At 35.8% G+C, this 13,991-nt stretch overlaps 2 protein-coding genes across 8 annotated transcripts in view; one reads left to right on the forward strand and one right to left on the reverse strand.

Moving 5' to 3' along the window:
- The first annotated feature begins 1,619 nt into the window (after positions 1 to 1,619).
- ATP4B (ATPase H+/K+ transporting subunit beta) lies at positions 1,620 to 12,335 on the forward strand. Of its 2 annotated transcripts, XM_090021760.1 has the most exons (8): positions 1,620 to 1,731; positions 2,902 to 3,030; positions 3,836 to 3,949; positions 5,053 to 5,252; positions 5,969 to 6,025; positions 6,490 to 6,492; positions 6,944 to 7,033; positions 7,182 to 12,335. In XM_090021760.1, exons 1-8 carry the CDS (start codon positions 1,620 to 1,622, stop codon positions 7,341 to 7,343), a joined length of 867 nt encoding a protein of 288 aa, XP_089877886.1. In that variant the 3' UTR covers positions 7,344 to 12,335. The 2 variants fall into 2 exon arrangements, with proteins under 2 accessions (XP_089877886.1, XP_089877875.1); XM_090021749.1 differs by lacking the exon at positions 6,490 to 6,492.
- Positions 12,336 to 12,984: 649 nt separating this feature from the next.
- TFDP1 (transcription factor Dp-1) overlaps positions 12,985 to 13,991 on the reverse strand; it is an 88,843-nt gene continuing 87,836 nt past the window's right edge. For all 6 annotated transcript variants that reach the window (XM_090021701.1, XM_090021735.1, XM_090021726.1 and 3 more), the window contains one exon: positions 12,985 to 13,497. In XM_090021701.1, the coding sequence (XP_089877827.1) occupies positions 13,350 to 13,497 (148 nt within the window). In that variant the 3' untranslated portion in view covers positions 12,985 to 13,349. The remainder of the gene's footprint in view (positions 13,498 to 13,991) is intronic.

Raw genomic sequence — 13,991 nt, forward strand, 5'->3', positions numbered from 1 at the left:
CCTTACAGGCTCCCCTGCACTCCCTCCTTGGTTGATTAGTGGAGGAGCCCTGCTTGTGGCTCGCTTCTGATCAGTGGGGAGGGAAAAACTGCAGTTTTAAATATGGCGCCATTTTTGCCTCCCGCCAATGATTGGCTGAGGGGCCCCGGACAGCTCTGCTGTTTGCTGCTGACTGGTGGGAAGGCAAAAATGGTGCCATGTTTAAGACAGCAATTTTAACTTCCCTGCTGATCAGGAGGGAGTGGCAGGGTCCTCTGCTAATCAGCAGTTTGGAGGGGGGAGATTTAGGGGAGAGGTGCATGCAGGGGAACATGCAAGATTAAAGGAGCCACCATGCATTCTACTTCCACTGTGAATTCAGTAGGTCCCTAGCAATTAGCCAGCCACTTTGCCAATAGAATTATGATTTTGGTATGTACTGGTCAATTCTATGCACAAGTGGCTACATGTGGTCATTTATGTAAACAGTTAAATAATTTACATGCACAGAGCTAATTGTGCAAATAGTTCTTTGTTAAATCAAGCACAGAAAATAATTCCTGGTGATTCCTTGTACAGAGAACATATTTCTTGGCTTTCGTCTGTTCATCCAGTGTTCTTACCTGATGTGTTCGATACATTGCCTAATAACATGCTACAAGTTACCATAACCTACTCCTATTTTCTGTGTATATGCAGTTCTACATTTACATAAAAAATACATAAATTAAACAAAAACATACCTGCCATAGAAAACAAGAACACTTAGGCTCTGATCCTACAGAGACTTTTGGGACCATAATTGGTTTATTACATGTGAGCAGTCCAACTGGAAAGTTACGCATACACATTTGCAGCAACAGAGCTCCAGGCTGTAAAGCAAAATAATCGAAAGTCAGGAATGCTAAAGTTAAGGTAAACCCACGGCATCTGAACCTACTTCCTTGTCCATGTGCACAACAAAACTGCCTTTTATCATAATCATGCTTTCCTGCTGGATCCATTCTTCATTCAGTTGTGGTGGTGAGAAAGAGGTAGAGATATAAAATGGATCAGATGCAGCCTTGTTACTTGAAATAGTGCACTAGAATACAGCCTCCAGTAGATAGTAGAGAAAAAATAATCTCAAATTTCCTTTCTGGTTGTGAAAATGGGCAAACTGAATATTGGATACTTCACCATATCTGCCATTATTTACTCCCTGTGGGCCCACAGGAAGAACTTGATCAGGTGGTTGTAGATTATTTTAAAAAACACCAGGGGAACAGTCTTTCTTAGCTATTATCAAGACAGATAAAGTTATCACACTGAATATATCACAAGCTCTGAAGGTGGTGAGCAAAATGCGTAACTGCAGATTGAGATATTAAAAGAGAAAGTAGAAGGACATTTGATAGCAAGAAATTTTTCCTTGCCAGTCTGAACATAGTACATTGTCAATAATGACATAAAAGACAATATCTGAACTGGGTTGATAATTGCTTGTGGTTTCACTGATATTGGATGCAATCTGATTGACCTTCAGGGTAAAAAGGTATAAAAACCAAAGTATTTTTCTTGATCAGCCGTTTGGACATCAGTTTAATTTCTTGATTTCTAAGGGAATTCTTTGGGACGTGGGAGCAGATTTTTCTAAGAAAATGGCAACTTTTAATGAAAAAAAAACCTGCAGCCAACGGATGGAAGATTTCAGCCGTTTTATGTGGAATCCAGAAACAAAGCAGTTTATGGGAAGAACCTTGATTAAGTGGGGTATGTGTTTGTGTTCATGTACAAAAACAAGAATCTTTTCTTTTTTGTGGTATTGTTAGAAAGCTGCATATTTTTAAATGACTGAAATAACATATAAATGTTGGATGTTTTATGGTTACCAGTTTTACAGATAACCGATTTTTATTACATAGTTATGATTCACCTTTGCAGGTCAGTGAAATATTTTGTTACAGCCCACGTTAATTTCCTGAAACGTTTCTGACTGTGGAGTTATAGAATGGAGAGATTTGGTATTTCAATGATGCTTCACAAATACAAGGGTTTTACTACCATAGTTAAAATATCTAAACAACTGTCAAGATAAAATGAATGGATTTAAAAATGAATTAAAACAAGGCAAGGAAAGACAATCACTGAAAAATGGAGTGAGCACAATGAACAGCAACCAGAAAAATTAAGGAGTTAGTAGAACTGATTTATGAGAAAAACTGAAAGGACTAAGGACTTGATCCTGCTCCCACTTCAGTCAATGGCAAAGAGTCCACTGGCTTCTATATCTAAAGCCCATGAATACAGCATGAAAAATGTACTCCCAGTATGTTTTTTAACTCTTCAAGACCAGGTCAGAAGAATGAGAAAATCATTTCTGGGCCAAATATCTGGAAATATATTTTTCCTCAATAAAATTATTTTTGAACTTCTGTTTGATTAGCACATTTGCCATTTTATCCCAGCACACTGATGTCCATTCATCCACCCAGAGCCAGGTCTTTTACTAATAATATGCAATATAATTATATGGTCTACAGTCAGAGGGGCCCAACTCTTACTAACTTTAAGATGACTTTCCATTCTTCCCACGTATTTTAATCTCTCCCTTACTCACTCCTTCTGTGAGATAACAGAATTTGACTGCAAGATAAAATTTGACACACTGTATTTCATCAGAAGGATTTTATTTTGAATTTTAATTTCAAATCAATTTGAAACTTTCATATTTTGCTATTGGCAAAGTGCCCAGTAACAATTGAGGCCATGTAGAAATAGGTAACTCATTCATTATTTTGCCACTGTACTTTCCTGTCTTTGGCTACGACAGTATTTACAAAGGTGGTTGTGGGGAATGACGGCAAAACAATGTTGCTGTGGAATGCCTATACATAGAATTCACTTTAACTATATATTCTAAAGCATACATTTCCTTTACAGTGTGGATCATTTTGTACTACATTGCCTTTTATGTGGTGATAACTGGGCTGTTTGCACTTTCCCTGTATTCCTTAATGAGGACAATAAATCCATATACACCGGACTATCAAGATCAATTAAAATCACCAGGTACAGTCCATTTCACATCATATGGCCAAACTATCAAAATCACATTGTTTTGTATAATAACACAGTAGTTTACTTAAACTGATTGGCACTGGAAGTATTCTCACAACTAATGGGGCAATGGGAGATGGAGATCGGTAGAACGGACTTGGGTAAAGCAAAAACATACTCCAACGGTAGTCCAAAAGTTGAACACAAATGAAAAGAAAAACCAAGGTTGAAAAATCTGCATTTACTTTTTACTTCTATGAACATTCTGGCTTCAACAATTAAAGTACCAGTGCCTGAGTATGCACATGAAAGCTGTGTATGGAAGGTATCCTCCACAGTCTGATTTCTGCCCTTTTATGTGCAGATAGGGTCACCCATCACTGCATTACGCCAACATCTTAGAATCCGCAAGGTCAGAAATTGAGTAAGTAAGGGTAGAAGTAGCTAGGTTAATATGGACATCCCTGCTTGTGTCCAGCATAGGTCTGCTCACAAACAAAAGACAGCTGGAAATCATACAAGAGAAAAATGGAACAGAGTGGGAAAAGGCAAAATGTGTTTAACACCTGGGAAAAACAGGTGTTCAACAATTTAATACCAAAATATCCAATCTAAGGCTTCTCCTAATTAAGCAAGGGAAAAGAAAACCCACCACTTTTAGCTACAGAACACTACTCCAAATTATATCCTCCCACCCCCAAACGATATGACTTGTTTGTAAGCAGTCAATTTTCCTCTCTTCATATCTAGCAAGTGAAAAGTTTGCTGGCAAACTAATCAGTGCATGGATGGTTTCCCTTTTCTTCCTTTCATAAAGGCGTGACATTACGTCCAGATGTTTATGTGGATGAAGATCTGGACATTTATTATAACATTAATGACACACACTCCTGGGGAAGACTTGTAACTGCTCTTCACACTTTTCTTTCAGGTGAGAAAAGAAAATATAGTTCATATTTATTCAAATATAACATTAAGGAAGCACCAGTCATGGCTGTCTTGTGAAGGCTGAATTGAATTTTTTACTTCAAGCAGAGATTCAACTTTGAGGGAGGGTGGGGGGCTTTGTATGAAAAATGCAGTATATCCTCCCAAAATTATAGAACATTTACTATATAAAAGTATATTGAGTATTATCTTTTTTGAAAATTAACAAGTAAACCTGTTGATTAATTTATTAATCAAGTTCATGGAAAATGTGCTGCTTAAAAAATAAAGACCCTTTTCAGATCACTTTTCATCAGAAATGGTCCTAAAAACAGTGGGTCAGATCCTAAAAAAGGACTTAGGCGGATTTTAGGCCCACAAATAAAAAAAAATGGAATCCAAAAAATCCCTACAAGCAACCATGTACCCCTGGAAGTACCTATACTCACTTCTTGTCCCCAAATCTTCCCAGGGCCTCCAGTTCCATCTTCTGCACGTGCTCAGATCTGCCCTGGTCTGAGCAGGTAGGCCCTCTTTAGATCCAGAATCTAGCTGGATCAGCAATTATATCCCCAGACAGCTGATCTCCAGAGAGGCTCAAAACACTAATGGTTCTGGATTTTGCATTCCACCTTGGGGTAGAGATGTCTGTGATTATAGGCATAATTTGTTAGGTACCCAAGTCTTTTACTGGATTTAGCACAGAGTGAAACCATAAAGTGAACACCATGCCATGGTGTTTTAATAGGGGCATTCAAAGCTGTTTTGGTGATGTAACTGTATCATAGTAGTTAAATATTTGCATTTATTGTCAGTTGAACTGTTATTTTGTATTCCTAGCATTTATAATGCTTATTTTTAGAATAATTATAACATTCCTGGTATTAATTTTACCTTGAATTATTAATATATACAGTCAACCATAATTCCATTTGAAAGTAGGTTTATAAAAAATGTAACCTAACCTTCTAATACTATCTGACACCATTCTATCTATCAGAAACAAGAACTTGTAAAATGGTATCAGGAATTAGAATTTCCCAGTGAAATGTTTCAAGGACACAAAATTGGTAGAGAAATTAAGTTTTTTCCTTGTTGCATGTACAGCATACAATACAACTGCACAACATAAAAATATCAACTGCTCAAGTGAGACATACTTCTTCCAGAAATCATTCCTTGGTCCAAATAAAACAAAATTCTCCTGCAAGTTCACAGCAGATATGCTTGAAAACTGTTCAGGCCTGACAGATCCCAATTTTGGATTTCCAGAAGGAAAGCCATGCTTCATTATAAAAATGAACAGGGTAAGTACCAATCCAATATGCTGGAAAAAGCATGATTTGTTAGTATAGGATAAAGAAAGTTAATTTTTCTGGTCACCTGTGAAGAATTGTTTAATTTTGGGCTTCTGACTTACACTGTAAGTCATTAGCAATTGCTGCTACTTAGCAAGCTTCAAGGGCCAGCTTCCAGAAGTGGAAGCTTAGATGCCTGGCTTTGGCAGGTAAAGAACAGACTTTTTTCAGAAAGCTGCTGCATTCACCAGCAAGGCCTTTTTCAGGCCTCCTACCACCTCAAGGTTCAACAACGAGGAAAGCCTGTCTTACAGTCCCCACTGGAGATTACATCCTTCCTTGCTCACAGAGATACAGGTTCTACCATTTTACATCTGCAAAGGGTTTGTCTATTTACATAGCCCAAGCCAGTGATGAGATGTTAGGTCATTGGAGGCAGCAAGTTATAGTAAGATGCATTAATAAGCTTCTGCTCACTGAAAAATACTGTGATGAACATACACAATTGAACCAGTTAGCCCCTGTGAAGTAACAGAATAGTGTTTCATATTGCCATATGATGTTTTATGGCAAGATTTTTTATGCTTACGTAAAAGTAAGCGACCTAAGTTTCATAATTCTTACTGAGTTTCAGATAAAGCAGCATGTTTATCTAAATTTAATGCTTTGTCAATTTTAAATAACAAGTAATTGAGCTGAACAACACGAACTTTTTGATATTTCAGATTATCAATTTTCTCCCTGGCAATGGCACTGCACCAAGGGTAAACTGCACAAATAAAGTAAGTCTCCAGAGCTTATATTTCAAAGTATCTAAGCAGTGCAGTTCTAATACATATAAATTGTGATTTCTCTATCTTTTAAGACAAATGACTGTTAACTTGATTTAAACAAAACATAGTGAATTTATAAGTCATTGCAATGTCTAATTGTTCCTTCAGTTGAGGTATTCTGAGCTATGCATCTCTTTCTCCACCAAAAACAGTCAAAAAGGGAAAAATTTTAAAGTAATTTGGAAACTGTTCATATTGCAGATATTATAGTAGTGAAACTTATTTGTCTCAAATTTTTGCTGTTCCTGCCATTTTACCTCTTACCACATATACTTTTGAAAATGGAAGCTTTTCAACTAAAATAACATCTAAAACCCAGGAACTCTGAGTTGACAGAGGTCTTTTCATATTTTAAAATTTTAATTATATGAAATTTGGTCATTTAAAAACTGCTTGTAAATATTTATTTTAAGGGAGTATACATATTAAATATCAGATATTAAAGCTCTTCATAAAGACTATTTCCCTTATGCATTTTGATAAAAGAATTAAATATATTGCTCTTTAAATATAATCACTGGCATCTGAGTTAGCATTCATTGAAATAAGTAAGGGAACTCACTACTCAAAGTAATTGTTATGGACTCTGATGGTGTAGGCAGAAATCCAGGCACTAGTTAAATTATCGTGATATTTGGGACTTAATCTTTACAACTAGATATCTACTGATTTATTAATGAGAGCTGAGACTATAGAATTAATTTAATTGGGGCATAAAATGTTAAGCATGTTCTTAAGTGCTGTGCTGACAAGCAGTGGACCACTGAACTGGGATTTCAGTGAATACTATATGGGTTTCAATATCAACAATATTCTAGGCCAAGTTTATCGTTATATTGTTAATAATCCTCTTTTCTTCAAAAACAGGATGATTCCAGCCCACTTGAAGTTCAATACTATCCAGTCAATGGTACCTTTAACCTTCACTACTTCCCTTATTATGGAAAGAAAGCACAGGTATAAATTTCTAAACTCATTTTTCCTTCAAGTTTTTCTGTAAAATTGTGTGAATTTAATAGAAATTAAATGTACAAGCTGTATTTCTAAATTGACAGCATTATTTTTTAAGAAAAGGTTATAAGACCTTCTTTTTCTTTCATCCTAGCCCACCTATACCAACCCTTTGGTAGCAGTGAAATTTCTCAACATTCCAAGGAATACAGAAGTTAACATAGTGTGCAGAGTTGTTGGAACTGGAATCATCTCAGATAATATTCATGACCCATTTGTAGGAAAAGTGGAATTCAGACTGAAAATAAAAGAGTAGACAACAATAACATTTATTGTACAAATGAAAATGTTTCTAAAAAGTGTGCTGTGAAGAGTGATTTAGGTGTCACTACATTGTCTTATATTTATTTTCTCTCAATGATTTTACACCAAAATCACTCAGATTGCAGTTTAACAAAAGCCATTTTAAATGCCAGTACTGAAAGATCATCCACAGATCAAAAAGTCCACAGTATCATTTACAATGCATCAAGCAAGAAGGATTTTTCTTAATGACATACTATGTGGAACAAAACAGCTTACTCTTCCACGACAACCGTATATTAGCGCAAACAGTTGTATAAAATGGCTTTCTTCTAAATGGAGCAGAAATGACTCATGAGAAACATGGACATAGTATCAAGAAGTCATTTTCAGTTACTTTTTTTAACCATAGAATAACCATTGTATATTTACTACATACTGGACACTGTAGAAACAGCTGAGGTATTAGAAAAAATAAAATGGCACAGCAGTTGAAGCACTGGTTTATATTTCATTACACATTGTTTTTTGCATAGCATACAATGTATAAATCAAAAAGTAGTATAATCTAACTGGATCATTAATTAATACATCATATTCTGCATGGTTTAGTCAACAGATTTGTTTTATTGTGTAACCTATCAAATATTAGAAAAAGAACCAACTTGAAAATTAGTTTATGTAATTTACATCATTATAATTACTGCAAGTTTTACAACTTCTATATGTGTACAGTTTAATAAAATAAACAAAGGTGAAATCTAATTATGCCTATGAAAGTTGGGCTAAACTGTTAAATTAGCACAACATGGCATCTCCATGGGCCAGTCCCCCAAAATAATCACTGAGTTTTGGCTGTCTGCAATAATTCAGGAAAACAGAGCCTATTATGAAAAAATCAAGTTCTGACATAAAATAGTATTAATATAGCTACAGCACAACAGTATAGCTTCTGTTCAAATGGGCTTGGGTAAAAACTAGGATGTTTTAAGTAGACAATAAGTATTTTGGAGAGTACGTAATTCAGAAGATATTTTTGAATGCTTTCTTAATTGGAATCTGGAAAGACAAAGATCAACAAACTTCCACAGCAAGACCCAGTCAGCATGGCACCTGGAATGACTGACCTACAGGAAAAATCCTTAGAGGGGAAGCTATATCTCCCTCCATGACCAGCAAGAGATCCTCCTCACAAACCTGGAACTAAGGACTATTTGGATATCTCTAGTTTCAGGGAGAGAGAGAAAATTAATTAATTCTTACCTATACATTTCTTTCCCTAAATCTTTTGCATCTCAGTCTTAACATTGGGATATTTGTCTCTTTTTTAGGTGATTCAGTGAAGACCAACCTTTTATCTTTGCTGGGCATAGATTTCTCCTCTGACTCTTTCCCAAAATAGCATTTAAAACTATGAAAACAACAAAAAATTGTGAACCAAACTGCTCAAATGTTAGCCAGTACCATTTATACATAACTGTACCATTTGCCCATTGAGCTATTAGAAACAAGCATAAAAATCCTCCTGCTTCTCTTGTAGAAGATCCTGCTGGCTTCCTGCTGCAATTTTTATGTTTGAATCAGAAAGCCCTCTATCACAATTCCACATACTTGTAGGAAGACTGCTATTCATTTTTGCTATATGCTAGACTGCTTGTGCCCTCAAAGGCAATCCGAGCATAAAATGTCTCAAAGACTGGACCATTAGGATTGCGAAGAAAGGTCTTCAGTACATTGAAGAGAAAGCCATAGCACTAGAAGTGTCCATGTGTGGGTTTTATTAAACAGATTTTATGTTCACAGTACCACCGTCTGAAAATGCTACTTGATGTCACTGTAAACAGCAACATTTGCCAAGATTCCCATACACAGTGCAATCGCTCTGCTAGTGATCTCTTAGATGCTGGAATGTATGGCTACTGGACAAATTATGCAATTCCCCTCTCCAATGATGTAATCAGCTGACATTGATGAGGTGACCACAAGGTGTTTAGAAACATCAGTTTAGAAGCATTTGAGGACAGGCAGTACTTCTGAATGTAGCGGGACATTTTCTTCTGTCTAATAGAAATAGGAAGGAGCCATAGTTTCAGGGTAAGAGAGATCACTATATTGTCTACTCTGAACTCAAAAACCACCCATTTTAATGTACTGAGCCTGATAACTAGTGTTGGAAAAAGTGCATCTCTCAGTAAGGCATCTACATTCTTGATTGGAAGACAGCACAAAATGGAAAAATTAGCACGTTGTAATTTGTTCCATTAATCATATCACTGTTTGCTTAAATAATATATTATTTTTTATTTGAATTTGGCTGATGTTGACTTCCAGATATTAATTCTTGTTATACTTTTCTTCACTCGATTAGAGTCTGTTCTTATTCCAACTCCTGTGGAGATACCAGTTAAATCTTTTTCTCACAGTCTTTTTTCTGATAAGTTATAAATTCAGCTCTATCACTCCACAGCCTCTTTGCCAGATATTTACGTAATTCTTGTGGCTCTCTTCAGCACCGTCTCCAAGTTTTCCAGCACCCATTCTCAGATATGGCCAGAGTACAGAAATATATACACAATAATACAGGAAGGTTAAAAAAAAAAAACAACCAAAAAAAAACCACCCCAAAACAAACAACCTCCCTGCTCATTACTGCCCCACTTAAGTATCCAAGATTGCACAAGCCATTTTTTGCTCAGCCTCGCATTGAGAATGTATGGTCATGCTTGTCCACCATGACCTTTTCCAGGATCACTTTCTAGCACACAAGTCCCAAATTTTATAGGTACTGCCTGTGTACCCTGTAGTTTCTAGATATATTATTTTACACTGAGCTGCAGCAATGCACATTTTATTTGAATGGCCCCAAATTAAAAACAATCCAGAGTACTTTGCCTTCATTATCATTTACCACTCTGCTAATCTGCATTATTTATAAGTTTCTTCTTTATTATCACCATTGATTTTATACTTACTTTGGAATATTTTCCATCAATGATCTGAAAGCAATTGCTGTGGAACCTCACTAAAACCACTCCCATTCAGTGATATGATGTTTTTTAAATGGTCATTTAGCCAGCTCTTAATCCATTTAACTTTGGCTTTGAGGTTTCTGTAGTACTGATGTTATTTTTAATTAGGAAATCATGCTGTACTGAATCAAACACCTTAAAATAGTCTAAGCATCTATGAAAGATAAAAGGTTTTTATGTTCTTTTACTGCACCAACTTTAAAATATTACTAAAAATGTATACACAGTTGATCCAACAAAATCACACACTCTCTCTACTCTAAACAGCCATATGATTTAAACACCCAACTCTTAATCTCCCCAGAGAAATTAGATCTTCCTACGCAAACCTATTTTCTATTAGAACTACTACTTTGATAAAAATTATATAATACATCTAATTCTTTTGAAGTCAACACTCTTTAAAAAAAAAAAAAAAAAAAAGAGAGGCCTGGCAGCCTAATGTCAGAGTTTGCTGGGTTGTTCTTTTTGAAAATATGTACAACGGTAGTCTTCCATTATTCTAGAATGTTGCTTGTGTTCCAAGATTTATTAAAAATTAAAACACAGAGAGCAAATATCTACTTAAATCAAACCTTTTAGGACTTGATTTAAAATTTTAGGATTTAATTTTGTTTTAAATCCCAAAGTAGATATTTAACGTCATCCTTAATTACTGAAGGAGTGGGAAAATACTTCAACTTCCTGATAGCCTTCTTCAAAAGGACTTTCAATTTTGCTGTACACTGGTATCCAAAAAGTGGGAGAGAAGGGAGGAAGAAAGTGTTTCTGAAACTTTTCAACAATCAGACCTTGCAACTGAATAGGACTGACATCATTGCTTTGGTATTTGCACTGATGGTACTAAGCTGTCACTTGGTACGTTGATAGTACCAAGGTTTATTACTAAGACCGCATGCAAAGCTAGCTGGGCTTGTGCTCCAGTTAGGTGAATTTAATCCATGCTTTTATGCTACCCTGCCTCTCCCCCAATATGCCAAAGAGGTCCATTATGAACAAGTGATTACTTGAAGAGAGTAGTAATTGCAACTTGGCAAGTGGTTTAAAGAACTGATGGATATTCTTTGCATTCCCCCTTTGTTTCTGGAGAGGAGCTGTACAGAGTAGTTTCCCTACCCCAGCTCTGTTTTGATTTCAGAAACAAATTCATGAAGATTAATCAGAAACAAGAAATCAAGAAAGGGGAGGCTTTTAGAACTCCCCCCGCCCCGTTTTTTCATACCCACTGCCAAAGACCAAGAGTGCCACGAAACTACTCCACAGTCTAAAAATCACTGATTTATATACCCTTACTTTTATCTCTTTGCTCTGAAACTTTGAGCCTTCCTTTTCTCTCTGCCCTAGCTTTCTCAAAGCCTCTCTTTCCTCTGTCCAACTGTAGATGATATGCTGGAACTTTATAATTCAGGGGAAGCTTGAAGATGAGCCAGAGAAATCTTTGGGCTGCCACTTACCTACTGATAGGCTCTGCAGATGCAGATGTGACTTCTGCTGAAGAACTAAAGGAAGGGAAGGAGCTGACTCAGCTGCTATGGAAAGATATTTTCACATCGACACCACAAAGAAATGCACCCATCTGTGGTGACATCTGGTTGATAACGCATTAACAAAAAAGTTCCTCTAGACCAGTGGTTCCCAATCTTTCTGATCCCATGCCCCACTTCCAGCAAGGGTCCAACTCTTCCAAAAGAATACAAGTTGCTTACAACCCCACTTGTAAAGTGATGCAAACTCTATTGCTCTCAGGCCTCCAAAATCATCACTGAGACAATCCAGTAAGCCCCTGGATGAGCTGAAATGTTCTAAAGTAGAATAATCCTAAATTAGAAAAACACAGAGCTTGTTAAAAATGCCCATGCGCGTTTTATTAATAAAAACTAACAGTGCCAAGGTTAAACAAGTCAAACAATTAAAGTCTCTTTATATTCCATAAAATATTACAGAAAAGTTTATTTGTGTTTCAATAAAAAGACTACTGTCTTAGAATAGGCAGCTGACAGTATTTGTGCAGTTAATTGTTTTGTGAATAAATTTAAAAAGACTACCACCTGCCCTGAAATTCCTTTTATAAAAATGAACTATTAAAAATGATTGACAAATTTTGAGTTAAAAAACTTAAAACATTCTCTATATTTAATTTCAACTTTATAATAGATTACAGGAAGATGCTTATGAAACAAATACAAACATTTGTTTCGGTACATGTCTTTATACGATAGACTTATAAGTATGTAAACAACTATATAATAAGAAGTTTCCAAAGTCTGCCTGTAAGAAATCAGGCAAAATTTACCATAAGCAATAAATCATTCCAAACCTTCAAGACATTTTATACAGCTGCACCAGCTGGCAGTAAACATTTGCCAAAAACTCTGTAGTTTTATGTTTCAACATACAGTGAAAACAATATATAAAACCGATGGAATCACAATGTTTATATATAATTTAAGGGAAAGTAAGTTCACAACATTTCTGGAATTTAACATGTAAAAAAGTAGGACGTATCTCTTTTGTTTGTTTCTTTGGACACTGCATGATTAACAAAAACCACTACTACGTTAGCTTGCTATCCCTCAAAAAGTGGTATAATCAAAATACACTCCAAAGAAATGGCCATTCAGTGTATTCATTTTCCACAGAAGGACAGCATTTTATTTTTCATTGATGTGTCTACATTTTCTTTAGCAAACTTAGCAAAAAACATTTGGGGCAAAATGCATTTTCCTTCAAGTAAAAAAACTAAAGAGTAAATAAAGGCTCTGCATTAACACACTGGTATCAAAACACACATCCACACCACATTTAAAAATATCCTACATAAAACAATCCTTGTTTGCTTATTGGAGGTGCAATTTCTAAACTCAGAAATGCTTACCAATATTTTCCTTGAGGGATGGGGCAAAATAATTTGAGTGTTCTCTCCCTAGAACAATTTATTTCCTGAAGCTTGCTGAATTTTAACAAAAAATAAAGTCTACAAGCAAAGGGGATCAGTCATCGTCATCATTTTCATTAAAGTCATCATCATCATCGTCATCATCTCCAACATAAGAGACAGGCGTCTCAACTCTGGAGCCACTGTACTGTGATCCATTGGAACTTGTAGCTAACATCCCATCTCCACCGTTGGAAAAGTCACTGAAACAAGGAAAAATGAAATTAATATTTATCATTTTTAATACATTTATTCAGCTATTATTTGCATGCGAGGTAGAACACTAAAATTCAGTGAAACTTCAAACATTCCATGGAAAGAAAGTCACGCTTTCATCAAGCGTTCTCCACCTATTTTTGTCATTGCTGCTATACTAATTTATTACCATTTATCACATTTTAGACATGGGAAAGAAAGACAAGTCAAACATCTGGATACTGCAAGAGTTCAGAAGGGTTGACATTTGCACATTTTCCTGTAAGGTTACTTTAACGCATTGAAAATTTTTTAAAACAAAACAAGCAAACACGAAACCTTCACTGGCTTTGGAAAAATGGTCCAACAAACAACCAACTGAGACTTAACAAAGACAAGTGCAGAGTCCTGTACTTGGGACAGTATAACTGCACATAAAAATACAGACTAGGGAATAATTGGACTGGCTGAAGTACTGCAGAGAAGGACTTGGGGATTACAG

Source organism: Crocodylus siamensis, chromosome 1, assembly GCF_052110815.1.
Source record: "Crocodylus siamensis isolate JL-2025a chromosome 1, ASM5211081v1, whole genome shotgun sequence".
NCBI classification, from domain to species: domain Eukaryota; kingdom Metazoa; phylum Chordata; order Crocodylia; family Crocodylidae; genus Crocodylus; species Crocodylus siamensis.

Bases quoted from the DNA above. Each gene is read 5' to 3' on its own strand.
- ATP4B (XM_090021760.1), top strand. From the start codon at position 1,620: ATGGCAACTTTTAATGAAAAAAAAACCTGCAGCCAACGGATGGAAGAT. The intron at 3,950-5,052 runs GTGAGAAAAGAA...TTGCATGTACAG, and splicing joins TCTTCACACTTTTCTTTCAG to CATACAATACAACTGCACAA. The intron at 5,253-5,968 runs GTAAGTACCAAT...TTGATATTTCAG, and splicing joins TCATTATAAAAATGAACAGG to ATTATCAATTTTCTCCCTGG.